Genomic DNA, 14,649 nt, shown 5'->3' with positions numbered 1-14,649 from the left:
TGCAATGGTTATAGTAAAATGTTATGGAACAACAGACTAACACAACCTCCAAGCTCCCTGGGGGTGCCCCCTAGGGAACAGTGGGGCTGCAGGAGATGCTGATGACAGTTACAGCTAGGACTTACAGACCTTACAGACCTCACCATGGGGCAGGCACTGTCTTAAGATTTCAGGCAGCTGATGTATTACCCACAACAGTCAATGGTGCTAACTGACCATTGTACAAGAGAGTCCCCTACTTGGGAGAGGGAGGCAGGCAGACCCGTGTTTAGCAGTACGAAGCCCCCATCCCTCCCTCTCCATGCCCAGGCGGGCACGCAGCTCCCAATCAGAGAGCATGTGATCTCTGCTTCAGAAATTCCAGACTCTGTGGGAATTTCTTAGTCAAGGACTTTTTTCCTTTAGCTACTGCCAGCTAGCTGGATTTTCATGTGTGCCATGAAGCTTACTGAATCTCAGGTATTCAGCAGAGGAACAGGCTTCAAGACACTTCGGGACTCATCTTCTGCCACATCTTCCCTGAAGAGAAGACAAGAAACATTAAGGCACATTTTTCATTAGAAACAAAGTTTTATTTAAGGTAGACACAACAGTGAAGAACAAAAACACCATTTCACTTTTACGTATAGACACAGCAGCCTTGGTGTTCAGCCTTTCAACTCTCCTTAAATATCAGCATGGTCAGAAGGCAGGGCGTGGACAGGTGTCTTATGTAGAAATATGAAATAGAATGGTGATAATCACCCAAATACAGAATTTTCAAGGCTCTTGGTTTTTAACATTTTCTAAGACTAATTTGTTCCCATCCTTCAATCTCTGTGGAATAGAAACCAAATCATTCTTACCAAATGATACAGGAAGAAAAAAAACAAATACCTATTTTTCTTTAAAAGGTTTGAAGAAATGTAGTCATTAAAAAGAATGTAAATTATGCCTAGAGCACCACTTTATGGAATACCATTAAACTGTCATTACTGTGCTTTTAAAAAAGCCAACTTGTTAAAGAGGAGCTGATGGCTTCAGTTTTTGTAGAAAACCCTTGGGACACTGCAGAATTCTTTTTTCCTCTTCTGATGAGGCACAGAGAAAGTATTCAAGGCATGAGAAACTTTTACAACTTTCAGGAACAATGACTGATGAAAACACGTGCTTTAAGAGACAAGTATTATTACAGTAAAAAAGAGAACCCCAAACACAAAACATTTCATCTAAAGCAGGCAGGACAAACCAATCACAGATGAGTGTGTATTACATTCCATAAACAACACAATGTTATCTTTGCCAAACTTTTTCAAAGGTTTTACTTTACTTGTGAAAAACAGGACAAAAATGCCAATGACTGCCCAGTGGGAGCCATTTCATCCTAGTACCCTCGGATGAAATTACTCAGAATTGCACATTTCAGTCAACATCCCTTTTCAAATTATTCTGGGAAATTACAGAGACCTTTATAACTTCAATTGTCCTGATCACTGGGAGGCAACACTGAAAACTTGTATTGAACATGGAAAGGATTGCAATTCACTCCAAAATAAAAAGCTAAGAACTGGCACTACTTACATGCAGAAATCTATCCATTTGCAGAACTGGTCCTTTCTCCAGCAAGAGGCTAAATAAGCCTCCCCTCCCCTGACCTGCAGAGGACCATTTGCCTTTTAAAATCAAATTATAGTTGTCCACAAACTAGGATTTATGATAACGGTGTGTTCTTTTGTTCAAGTATTTACAGAATGCCTAGTCCAAGCCAGTCACTGTTCTCTTGGAATTTGTGATACGGCAATGGGTTTAAAATGAAATAAGCAAAAGAAACCAACATGCGTGCATTTTAAAGCTGTGCAACAATCCAGCTCTAAGAGTTGAACAGTTCTCACAGGGTCAGTGCCTGCAGTGCCCTGCCGCCGTCCCAGCTTAGCTCATTCTTGCAAAGGAGAGGGTGCTCAGAACAGGAAGCTTCCACAGAAGAAACACGAACACCCAACAGGACCTGCCACACAATGTGGCACATTTCTCCATTTCTCCCAGGACACTTACGAAGTAGGACAAATCATCGTGCGGGGTCAGGGGTGTGCCCACCCTCCCCCAGCCCAGCAAGGCTGGCCCCAGGGGACGATGCCGCGATCTGGAGGCTGAAAGGACGCAGTCCGCACGGACCCCTGATCAGGCTGGGCTACTGCCCACCCCCTGCTCCCTTAACGGACTCTTTCAGTCTGACTTGAGGAAACAATGTCAGTTACTCAAGGGGACAGCTCATTCTAAGTGTGCAAACTCTAATCAGTAAACAGCAGCTGAGACTTACTGTTGGGAGCGGCAACTTTCCACAAGGGCTACGGCAATCTCCCTGCCACGTGGCTTGGTCCCCAACCATTAGAGCCCAGCTTCTTAACCTGGGGTGTATGGACCACGAAGACCCCTGAAGGGTATTTAGTGTTGTGTGTGTGTCTGAAGAGAGGGTCCCTAGCTTTAGAAAATATATTTACAAGAGGGTTTGTCATTTCCTAAAAGTTTAAGAGCCTCTGTCTTAAGAGTGTGTCTGCCTGTCATTTGGTGAAATTAAAGGAGGAGCCAGACACTGCTGTGAGAACAGTCGGTCAGACCACAGACACAACACTGGTGCTACAAGCCTGGGTTAGAGGACGTGTGGTGGTTTATTAGGAAGATACCAGCCGGAAACAAAGTTAGCTGCTACTGGCAGTGGTCATTTAGGATCTGTTTGCCCCTTTTGTAAAGCAATGATCGATTCCTCATCCTTGGGAATCTGCTCAATGGTGGTCCTCACCTAAGCCAGCAATAGATGGAGAAGTTAACTTTCCTAATAACGCTTTTCCTCAAGTCAAAATGTATGGCCAGATGTGCCCATTAGCCTCTTATCACCGTGATTGTTCACGGACAGTATCATGTACCTCCAGGTTTGTGTTCCCCATGTCCTGCAAGGTAAGAGACAAAGTGCGATTGGAGCTCTTTCTGTTCAAAATCACTGTCTATGTTACTGTTTTGTTCAAGCTTCAGCTTGGGGGATACATGGCTAAAGAACTTCCGGGAAAAGCAATAACTATACTCTCAAAACTATCAGCTAGAAATGATGGGAAAGAGAAAAATAGTATTGTGTTCCCCAAGAACACAGCATTTGCTGGGAGTTCTCTGGAAGGACCTTCATTGTGGTTATTACTCTTCCTCTTGGTACCTGCCTCTGTCTTCACTGCCTTTTATTAGTCTCTGAATTCCTCGAAGGTGGGCACCAGCCTTATTCACATCCATGCAGCCAGTCACTAGCTGACCTCTGGGACATCACAGATGCTATTGGAACTCAGAGAGTAGGGATGGGGGGATCCACAGATGTTAAGGATTCTAATTAAAGAATTACATGCGACAGGGCCGAGAGAGTTCCTGATCTCCTATAATAACGTATCCACTTCAAACTATAAATTAGGGGCAGTCTATAAAGAATCTGAGGCTTTGGGGGAAAAAATCAAGTCATAGAAAACTATATTTCAGAAAATTTTCAAATTACACAAAGAAACAGGTAGAGAGAACTACAACACCTGATACAGTGATATAAAAAGTAGCAAAATCGATGAGTTAGATTACTGACATTTCTAAGTCACACTATTATTCAAGGGTAATAAATATTATGCAGTAAGAATAATTTAAAACACTGATTGCATCCTGGATATTTATTATTAGCTTTCCATCTCAGAAACCATCGCAGAAACACAAATAAAATCCACTTCCACGAATATTCTGAAAGGCAGAGAGCAGCTTATGTAATTAGATCAGGTAAACAACTGACCCTAAGAGCCACACATAAACTTTGAGGCTCCTGAGGATTATTCAGTAGCAATGTACTAATTTTAACTTCCAAGAATAAAAACAGGAAGGTCCACAGATGTCCTTTCTAAGAATTTTGTATAAAATGTAAACATAGTTGGGATCTATTTACATGACTGGAATTGGGAAAAGGTTTTTGATATTCCCAGTCAGCCTTGAATGTTTACGAAATAATGCTTGGTTGATACACAATATACTATTTGTAACATTTATTCTATAATTCTGCGTTAATGCTAGAATGTTTTTCCCAAAATGGCCTCAATTCTGATATCATACAATTCTAAAATTAAATGAATTTTTCAAACATGTTTTTAAATATAAATAAACTGAGAAATTGTTCTGGCTCTGAGCATATGTCAGTGTGCACATGACAAATGTCATTTATACATTCTGATCCTAATAGGCAAAAAATGTCCCTCACTTTAAGCCTTCTGTGTTCTGTGAATTTGCCTCAGTAACATCCTTTCTCAAATGCTTTTGATAACAGAGGAATGCCCTGCAGATAACCTCTTCTAAAGTAGTCACTTTAACTTGTTCTGTATGTTCGTTTTCCCCCAGTGGGTTCATTTAGAAGCATTCCTTTCTGCATGGAAGTCAACAATTAAACATCCTTTCAACTCTACCTTATTAACAAAGTTCTCAGCCAGAGCAGCACTTGGGTCCACTGACCTTTGCAGCGCAGAGCATCACATGGTGGTTAGAGGGTCTAGGTTGACCAAGGGTGACAGGCGGCAGGGCCCAGAGCCTGGTTATTAGAACAGAAGCGCCAGCGATTCTCCCAGCGTAGGGCACCGCCAGGAAGAGGCCCCCATGGGTCCAGAGTCAGTCAGTGAATGTTTTCTCCTCCAACAGTCATTGGGACATAGACAAGATTCTTATTAAATTATACCCTGATATTATCACCCCATAAAACAAAACAAAAAGCTCCCCCAGTCCTTGTTCTCTGTAGTTCGGAGGCTCTTTGCACCATCTGCACAGAAAGGTGTTTTGTTTGTGGCACTAAAGCGCTACTCCTCTTCCTGAGATTAGCCTTACCACTTTCCATCTGATGAGGATGCTCACGTCGACATTTGCAGAGGCTTACTTGTTTCCGCGTTGTCTCATAGGAAGTTCATGAACCACCCTCCACAATGTTTGTTGACCATCGTTTCCACCAGGGCCTCAGTAAGACATGCTCAGTACCTCTGCTGAGAACCATTTACTGCCAATCAGCTGGGTGCCTGCTAGAGGTGCTGCAGCCAAAACGAATCCCAGGTCGAAGTCACCAATCTGAAGTTCACAGGGCAAAAATCATCAGCAAGAAGTGTCCAGAAGTCTCTGTCGGGCATTCTTCTCTCTATTACTTATTTTTGTTTCACTGTGTACATTCAAATCTGTCAGAACAGAAAACAAGCATTTATGATGGAAATCCCATGGCAGGTTCCATTGGCACTAACTATCAATCTAGCTGTTGGTTTCTGCCTTATCCACGTAATCTTAGATTCACTGCAGAACAGCTGAAGGTGGGTCAGGGTGACAAGTAACCCTGATAATAAATCTCCCAGTTCATTCAACCAACAAGACAATCAGAGGGACAGTGAGATAAGCCAGTAAAACAAAACAAAAACGGCAAGAGTGACGTCAGAAAAGAATGCTCGAGCAAGAAGTGGGGTATGAGACAGAAGAGAATGAGAAGGAAGAGCAACAGGTGTGTCCCCTGGAAACCTGAGGCAGCACCAATGCCCCCCTCTCTCCCAGCACTGTGGGGTTTCCACTAATCACACCAGAGAAACGGGCTAACACCAGTGGGTGGGGCAGACACTGCCAGTCAGTCATTGGAGGTGCACAGAGGGTTCCATGGGCTCCCCAGCTCCCCTAGAGCCAGGCCTACCTTGCAGCTCTGTCGTCTGGTCTCCCAGCTCCTCCACCATCATCTCCACAGGCTCGGGATTTTTGCCGTCAACCATGTCCATCTTGATCATGCCGAAGTTGGTCAGGAGCAGCATGGGGTCAACGTCCTGACAACTGCTTTTAATATTCTCCAGGACCTTAAGGCATTTGTACGACTTGAGTTCACTGATATTCTCCTCTAAGAAAAGAACATAGAGGCTCAAGTCATTGTACCCTTCCAACTTCAAATGCAGAATGTCGAACGTGGGCAGGATTTCATACACTTTGAGAACATCCATCTTCTGCTGGAAGGGAACAAACAGGGAGTAGACCACCACCGGAACCAGCATAACATACACCACGAGGTTGATGAAACTGAGCAGCCGGAAGATACCAACAGCAATGAGCTTGCACTGGAACTTATCAGGGACAGTGCTGTCATTTTTCAGGATGCCAGATTTGATGCTGCAGACGAACTCATCCGAGAGGGAGGAAAGGCTCAGATAATAGCCCAGGTAGATGCTGGCTAACAGTATCGTGCTGAGTGACAACACCCGGCAGCTCATGTACTTGACGATTAAATGTCTGGAGGCTTTCTTTGTCCTTAAGTACTGTTCCACAATTGGGTACCTGAAGTGGCTTTCCTGTGAACTAAAAAGAAACAAAAATAATTTAAACCCTCACCAAGACCACCAAATAGAAACACATTCAATGGTACCACGTGGAAAATTTCCATCACCTTCCCTTCCATACTTCTCTACCTGTAACTTCACTCGAGTACCCAGGGAATTAAATTAGTTTTTTTTTTTTTAAAGAAGGAAAAGTAATAATAAAACCCTTCTCGCCCCACTTGATATTTTAAGGAAGGTCTAATTCGTTAAATGTACTACTTGTAAATTGTTAGAACAATTCCTGGTTGCTGCTGCTGCTGCTAAATCGCTTCAGTCATCCTACTGAATGGTAAATGTTTGTTACATGAACTTGATTGTTCTTATTCTATTGCTGTTTTTTTAAACTATAATTTTCCATTCAAGTGTGTAGAATAAACACAATTTTTCCAGCCTACACATCTGTCTCCTATAGGCCAGCAGTGGGAGGCAGACAGCTGAGAGGGTGTGGGTTTAGCCTGTGAGCTAAACCTGGTCCTGGTTCCAGGTCTCCCACTTAAAGCTACAGGACAGAGTTTTCAACTGGGTGGGGGGTGGGGGGGGCGGGGGGTGGACAATGGCAGTGGGGGATAAATAAATGCAGTTATCTGTAATGATGTTTTGAATATTAAATGAGACAATGCACTTTGGAAAACTCAACAGTGTCTGAGTTATATTAAGAACTTTTAAAAATGAGAGCTGTGTGCTCAGTTGTGTTCAACTCTTTGTAGTCCCATGGACCGTGATCTGCCAGACTCCTCTGCCCATGGAATTCTCCAGGCTAGAATACTGGTGTGGGGTGCCATTTCCTACTCCAGGGGATCTTTCCAACCCAGGGATTGAACCTACGCCTCTTGGATCTCCTGTATTGACAGGCAGATTTTTTATCACTAACTAGTGCCACCTAGGAAGCCCAAAATGAGACCTACTAATGCTGTTATTGCTATTGTCAATAACAAAAACCAAAAGAAGAATGTCCAAAAAGCAAGGTGCTGTCTACTTGTTCCCTAGTTCCCGCATGTCCATTCTCGGTGCCCAGGAGCCTCATAATCCTGTGTTTCTCCATGAAGGGGAAGGTCAAAGCAATTCGCCCTGCACTTGAGAACATGAGAGAGTGACGCTTCACTCCACAAGGGAAGGACTTGAGGTGAGGACCGCTGCTGGGGCAGACAACCAGGGTGAGATCTGGGGGGGGGGGGGGGGGGCTTCCTGGCTCCCCCTGGGTGTCACTAGGCAGATGGCAGTCCCCCACGTACTGGTAGTGAGAACCCAAAGCCCAGATGGACAGGAGAAGGGCAGCAAACTCGTACTCCCAAATCCCGATGGGCTGGGGGCTGAGTTACCTTTGCCTCATGTTCTCATTAACTTCTGGTGCTGGGCAGGCACCGTCTCTCAAGTCAAGGTCATGCATGCTCTTTGCAGCTTTAATTGCACGGTTGTAAACTTTGTCGAGTTCTTCCATGATAAACTTCAAATCCGAGCAAACATGAGGAGCAGCTGCAAAACGCCAGAACAGGGAGGGCAGGTACAGCAGGATGGCCACCAGCAGCAGGATGTAGGGGAAAAACTGAAAAACAGGGGAGCAGATCATGCAATCAACAGACCACCCCCAGCCCCCACTGAAGTAATCGTGCCAAGCACTGTTAGTGGTTTTCTCATTTTCACACTAAAGGCATCCCCACATCGCTTGTGAAAATCAGGCTCCTTACCCAGTAGCTACATCTTATGGCTAAATTCACCTGTCCAGGTAATACTTGACACTAGTAACTCCCCAACTTTGCTAGACTCAATTTGAAATAATTGGCAAGTACATCATGACATATGATGTCTCCACTCTAATCAAAGAAAAGAAACAAAAAATAAAATTATTCCCTGGTCCTTTAAAATAATCCCTCCACAAAATCACAATTAAGGAAGATGTTAATGTCACAGTGGCCTCCAGGTTCTTTTTCTTTTTTTAATCGCTATGGTTTTAGGAGGTCACTAAGGCTTTTGGAACTGTTTTTCTCCCTCTCTGGAATCTAGGAGAATGACACAGAAATGCACAACTTTGCTCAAAACAAATTAGAAAAATGTTGGTTTCAGTGACCCAGTAAACACCCCATGAAACAGCAGAAATAAGCAGGTAAAATCGACAAGTGCAGAATGGATCTTCTGTAGAGGGACAGACCGTGAGGACCACACAACATTCTCATTTTACAGCCAGGTAATCTCAAGTCTGGAGAAGCCAACCATAATGAACAATTATGGGAGAGTCATGGGGGAGCATCCAATGAGATGAGGATTCAGAAGTCAGAGACAGTGAAGAGCATCCTATAACCAAGACCCCTGGGGAAGGGAAGAAAGGCTTAGCCTCCAAGACAGAGGAAGCTAAAGCCAGCACAGATGTGAAGTCAAGCTCAGGTAGTGGCCTTAACAGCAAGGTTGCTGAGCCTCTGACCTCAGTTTCCCTATCTATGAAATGGTCATACAGTACATGTGTTATGAAGATTAAATTAGATACCTTATGAAAAATCCTTTGCATGGTGCCTGACATGTCACAGGCACTAAAACACACCAACCAGAACCAACGGAAGGGCTACTGAGTGGCCACGTTAATATCAATCCTCACAATACCTTGGCAAAGCCATTACTGATGGCCTCATTTTGCAAAGAGGAAGAGGATGCCCAGAGCAATTTCTGGCCATGGAGCACAAAACTGGTGACAGAGACAGAATACAAAGCTGGACCTTTCTGATCCCAGAACTATGCCTCTTCCACCATAATACACTGCAAATTATTTTACTTCTTGGAAAACTTCTCCCTCCCTTTGGACTGCTCTCTCTACATAGATCCTCAGAGCTGTAACAGAAAGAGGCTACAAAGGCCTTGAGTTGACACAAAAGCCCCACCCCAACATCTCTGGAAGCCGGCAGCAGACCAAGTGAGAGTGTGACTCACTACAGACTGTGTGTGTGTGTGTGTGTGTGTGTGTGTGCTCAGTCGCTCAGTTGCATGCAGCTCTTTCTGGTCCTATGGACTGCAGCCTGCCAGGCACCTCTGTCCATGGAATTTTCTAGACAAGAATACTGAGTGGGTTGGCATGCCCTCCTCCAGGGGATCTTCCCCACCCTGGGATCGAACATGCATCTCTTACGTCTCCTACATCAGCAGGTGGGTTCTTTACCACTAGCACCACTGGGGAAGCCTGGGAAGCCACTATAGATTATTAATAGATGTACAGAAAAGTTGCAAAGATGGTCCAGAGTGTTCTCAAATGACCCTCATTCAGTATGCCCCACTGCTGCCACTGGACATCTCCATGGTACCCTTGTTAAGAGGAAGAAACCGTTGTTGATATAGTACCATTAATTACATGGCAGGCTTTGATTTGGATTTCTCCAGTGTTCCCATTATTGCCTTCTTTTTGTTTCAAGATTTAGGGTATCCATTGCATTTTGCTGTCATGTCTCCCTAGAAACCTTGGTTCTGTGACAGTTCCTTAGTTTGCCTTGTTTTTCATGAAGAATAGCATTTTTAAATGCTTAAAGTAACACAAATTCACAAAGGAAATGGATGACACTGATATACAGCTATTACAACATTAAAAGACAGATTTGTATATGGTTCTTATTAGCACATTTGACGGAGAAGGCAATGGCACCCCACTCCAGTACTCTTGCCTGGAAAATCCCATGGACAGAAGAGCCTGGTAGGCTGTAGTCCATGGGGTCGCTGGGAGTCGGACACGACGGAGCGACTTCACTTTCACTTTTCACTTGCATGCATTGGAGAAGGAAATGGCAACTCACTCCAGTGTTTTTGCCTGGAAAAACCCAGGGATGGGGGAGCCTGGTGGGCTGCCGTCTACGGGGTTGCACAGAGTCGGACAAGACTGAAGTGACTTAGCAGCAGCAGCAGCACATTTGATGGGATCTAACAGATGACCCAACAACACAGTAACTTGGAAGTGATGAAAAGTAAAAAGTACTTCAAGGCAGCTGAGGTTTCTATGGGTGACAGTGACAGGTGGTGCCGATACCACTACAGATTCTTGACTACTTACAGACATGGTTTATCAAGTTTTAGTTGGAAGTAGACAGAAAATAAAGCTGCCCTATGTTTTCTAATCCCAGTTCATAATCTTCTTGATGCTATCATGGAGCCCACATTAGGAAGCCCTCCGCCAGGGGCAAGACAAATAGCAGAAATGGCTCAGAAACTCCAAAGTCCCACCAAAGTAGCTGCTTCCCTCGGGGGTTCTGGCATGGGATGGCCTCCTCAAAATTACTAACCCAATTTACAAAGAGCTGCTACACAATGATACACTCAAGAGGCTGTGATTAGCTGTATTTTGGCCACATGATTTATTGTTGGCTACAGTGAGATACAGTGTTCCTTTAATCCTAGTCGCCTTGAAGTGTGCCCATTAGTATAAAAATGAGTTTGTGTTCCTTCCATAACCAGAAGAAACAGGGATTTCCTTTGAGAACCATGGAGGGAATACTGTTTCTAACTTGGGGCTATGGAATATGTGTTAAAGTCACTTTTGTTTCAAAGATATTTGAATAATAGCATTTTACCTCCAAGCATTCTTTTGAATTGAAAAGTAACTATTTACTGCTACTGCTGCTAAGTTACTTCAGTCGTGTCCAACTCTGTGCAACCCCACAGACGGCAGCCCACCAGGCTCCCCCATCCCTGGGTTTTTCCAGGCAAAAACACTGGAGTGAGTTGCCATTTCCTTCTCCAATGCATGCAAGTGAAAAGTGAAAGTGAAGTCGCTCAGTCATGTCCAACCCCATGGACTGCAGCCTACCAGGCTCCTCCACCCATGGGATTTTCCAGGCAAGAGTACTGGAGTGGGGTGCCATTGCCTTCTCTGAACTATTTACAGCCTGTGACAATTTTTCTAACATGCCAAAACCATGTAATAATCAGCACCAATGAATAGTTCAACACCACTCACTGCAACTAGAAAAATGAATGTTTAAAGGTATTATATATCGAATGTTTGTTTTCTTCTAAGTATCCTTGTACCTTGATCCCTGTACTTTGAATGTAGAGGAATGTCCCATTTCTTAGTTTTTCTTCATAGTTAAACCTTTTTCTTTTCCATCAGAATGAAAAAAGTGATTTTCAATGAAACTGCAGCAAGATGGTTTTAAAATTAATTCCACTGAAATAGGAATTTTTAAAAAGGGCCATGAAATTGTATTCTTTAAAATCCTTTTGTCCAAATAAGGAGAATAGAGAAACTACCAGGCTTTCAAGTGCATCTGCTAGAGGGGAACGGCTTTGTTCCTAAGCTCTATCTACTCCCAGTTAGTTCTGAGGTCTCAGCATCTTTCAAAGTCATGATTGCATGATTCAGAGTTTTTGCAGATGTAACTAGTGAAGATGAGGTCATACTAACTTAGCATTGCGTGCTCAGTTGTGTCTGACTCTTTGTGACCAAATGGACTGCAGCCCACCAGGCTCCTCTGTCCATGGAATTTACCAGGCAAGAATACTGGAGTGGGTTGCCATTTCCTCCTTCATGAGATCTTTCCAACCCAGGAATCAAACCCACATCCCCTGCATTTCTCACATTGACAAGTGGATTCTTTACCACTGAGCCACCTGGAAAGCCTGGCATACTAACTTAAGTTGTTGCTGTTGTTCTGTCGCTCTGTCATGCCTGACTCTTTGTGACCCCATGGGCTGCATTATGCCAGGCTTCCCTGTCCTTCACCATCTCCCAGAGCTTGCTCAAACTCATGTCCATTGAGTCTGCAATGCCATCCAACCATCTCATCCTCTTGTCCCCTTTTCCTCCTGCCTTCAATCTTTCCCAGCATCAGGGTCTTTTTCAATGAGTTGACTCTTCAGATCAGGTGGCCAAAGTATTGGAGCTTCAGCTTCAGCATCAGTCTTTCCAATGAATATTCAGGACTGATTTCCTTAGGATTGACTGGTTTGATCTTGCAGTCCAAGGGACTCTCAAGAGTCTTCTCTAATGCCAGTGTTCTAAAGCATCAATTTTTTGGCGCCCAGCCTTTTTCATGGTCCAACTCTCAAATCCACACATGACTACTGGAAAAACCATGGCTTTAACTAGATGGACCTTCGTAAGCAAAGTAATGTCTCTGCTTTTTAATACGTTGCCTAGGTTTGTCATAGCTTTTCTTCCAAGGACCAAGCTAACTAACTTAAGGTGGGCTCTAATCCAGCGACTGGTATTCCTCTAAGCAGGCATAAGAAGACACAGAGACACACAGGGGAGAAGCTATGTGAAGATGGAGGCAGAAACTAGAGTGATGCACCTACAAGACAAGGACCACCAAGACCGCCAGCCATGACCAGAAACCAGCAGCGAGACACCAACAGACCCTCTGAGCCCCAAAGCAGGAATCGACTCTGCTGACACCCTGATTTCCAAATTTAGCAGAGAGGAAATATTGGTTGTTTCAAGTTACTGAGTGTGTGGTCACTTGTCAGAGCAGCCCCAGGAAATCCACACAAAGGGGAAGCATGAGCTGAATTATGAAGTTCCCACAGGGGAAGCCACTAGTGGAGGGCATGATGGAAATCTATTTTAGAAAGATTATTACAGCTGTGAAGAAAAGACGAGGAGACAGCAGGCAGGAGGTTACTGCTGCAGAGAGAGGCGGTGATTAGCACTAACAAGGCAGCAGCAGCGGAGAAAACGGATTTGAGAGCTACTGAGTCAGCCAGAAAGTTAGTTCGGGTTTTTCAGTAACATCTTATGGCAAAATCTGAATGAAGTTTTTGGCCAACTCAATACACAGAGGGAAAAACATATCTTCTGGTGCCCAACTGTAAGCAATGGATGGAAAAGGGGAGGAACTAGGGCTAATAATCCCGGGTTTCCAGCTTAGGTGAGGGCATGAGTGGTAGCGCCATCAGTTGAAATAAAGAAACAAGGAGGAACAGACTCAGAGCAGAGAGGAGCGATGTAGAGGACAGAGCTGAGATGAGAAAGTATGAACACGAGACACCACAGTCAAGAGTAGCCTGGTGCAGACGTGTAGCAGATAACCAAAAATAAAAGAAAATCTGACCATTTCTCTCCAATTTCAGATCCTGCAGCATAGAGATGGTCAAAGAAGCCAAGAGCATGGTTAGGATCCAAGCAGAACGTGCAGGAAAAGATAAGCGAAGCATGGAGGATGTGACACCCTAACACTTCAGGATCAGTCAGCAGGAGTCACGTTAATCAAGAACAAATTCCATAGGGGAGGAGACATATAAGATTTACAAATTATGTTTGTCCCTGGATGCCTGTTGCTTGGACAGTAACATACTTAAAGATAACTTCAATTACACAAAGCCCAATGAGTGAAGGGCTCCCCAGAAAGACTAATGCATTACATCAGCGGTTTACAGAGGAGAGAGGAGAAAGGTGGTATGTCATCCTATTCTGCACTCAAAGGAAGACACCCAAGGCAGCAGGCTTTGTGCTGAGTGACATCCTGGGAAGGACCTAACAGGAAGAGAGACTAGGAAAAGAGAAGACGACAAACACAGCATTTGTGTGTGAAAGAAGAAAAGACTCCTGTTAATAGCATTAGAACCAAGTCACAAGGAAGCAAGAAAACCTTTCCTAAAGATCGGCACGAACACAGCACGGAGTGTTCTGTGAGGTGGTGAGTTCTGTTTCACTGGATCATCTGGGAGGGCTTAGGAGCTCTGGATCTGGGGTGGGAAACTTTTTCCTGCAAAGGGCCAGACAGGAAATGTTTGTGAGCCATATGGCCTCTGTCACAACTAGGTGATTCTGTCATAGTATAAAAGCAGACACAGGTAAAGTGTACAGGAAAGGGCATGGCTGTGTTCCAATGAAACTATCTGCAGAGATGGGTGATGGGCTGGATCTGGCTGGGGCACGTACGTCAGTCTGCCAGCCCCTGCCCGGGATCTTTGCTTTGCAACAAGTGATCCACAGGCAAGCACCCTCAGTATCACCTGGGAGCTTGTTAGAAATGCAGAATGCAGCCCCCATCAGGCCTACTGAATCTGAGTCTATAGTGCAGCAACTCTGGATTATAGATTCTGATCCCTCCCTCATCCAAGATTGCTTTGTTATTTGCTTTTTTGTTTAGTAACCTATCTGGCTGGGCTACAATATATTCTCAACAATGTCCAGTTTTCAACAAGAAAAACAACCACCACTACAAAATGAGACGTGCAAAGAAAAACAAAAGTCTGAATCAAAATTTCAACAAGATCTCCAGGTGATCTGCGTGCACACAGAGTTTGGGAAACACTGGTTTCGATGACCGGTGTCTACAGTGGAACCTAATCTGGCCTAGCAAAAGCAGACTCC

General features: G+C 44.2%; 1 protein-coding gene across 1 annotated transcript in view; it reads right to left on the bottom strand.

Moving 5' to 3' along the window:
- Positions 1–550: 550 nt before the first annotated feature.
- The window catches only part of PANX1 (pannexin 1), a 58,878-nt gene continuing 44,779 nt past the window's right edge, over positions 551–14,649 (bottom strand). Inside the window, exons 3-5 of the mRNA XM_055581663.1 lie at positions 7,685–7,908; positions 5,696–6,345; positions 551–5,198 (exon numbers count right to left, since the gene is read on the bottom strand). Coding sequence (XP_055437638.1) covers positions 5,119–5,198; positions 5,696–6,345; positions 7,685–7,908 — 954 coding nt within the window. The 3' untranslated portion in view covers positions 551–5,118. The remainder of the gene's footprint in view (positions 5,199–5,695; positions 6,346–7,684; positions 7,909–14,649) is intronic.

The sequence above is a fragment of the Bubalus kerabau genome, chromosome 5 (assembly GCF_029407905.1).
Source record: "Bubalus kerabau isolate K-KA32 ecotype Philippines breed swamp buffalo chromosome 5, PCC_UOA_SB_1v2, whole genome shotgun sequence".
In the NCBI taxonomy this organism is placed as follows: Eukaryota; Metazoa; Chordata; class Mammalia; order Artiodactyla; family Bovidae; genus Bubalus; species Bubalus kerabau.
This window is presented reverse-complemented; position numbering and strand designations above follow the sequence as displayed.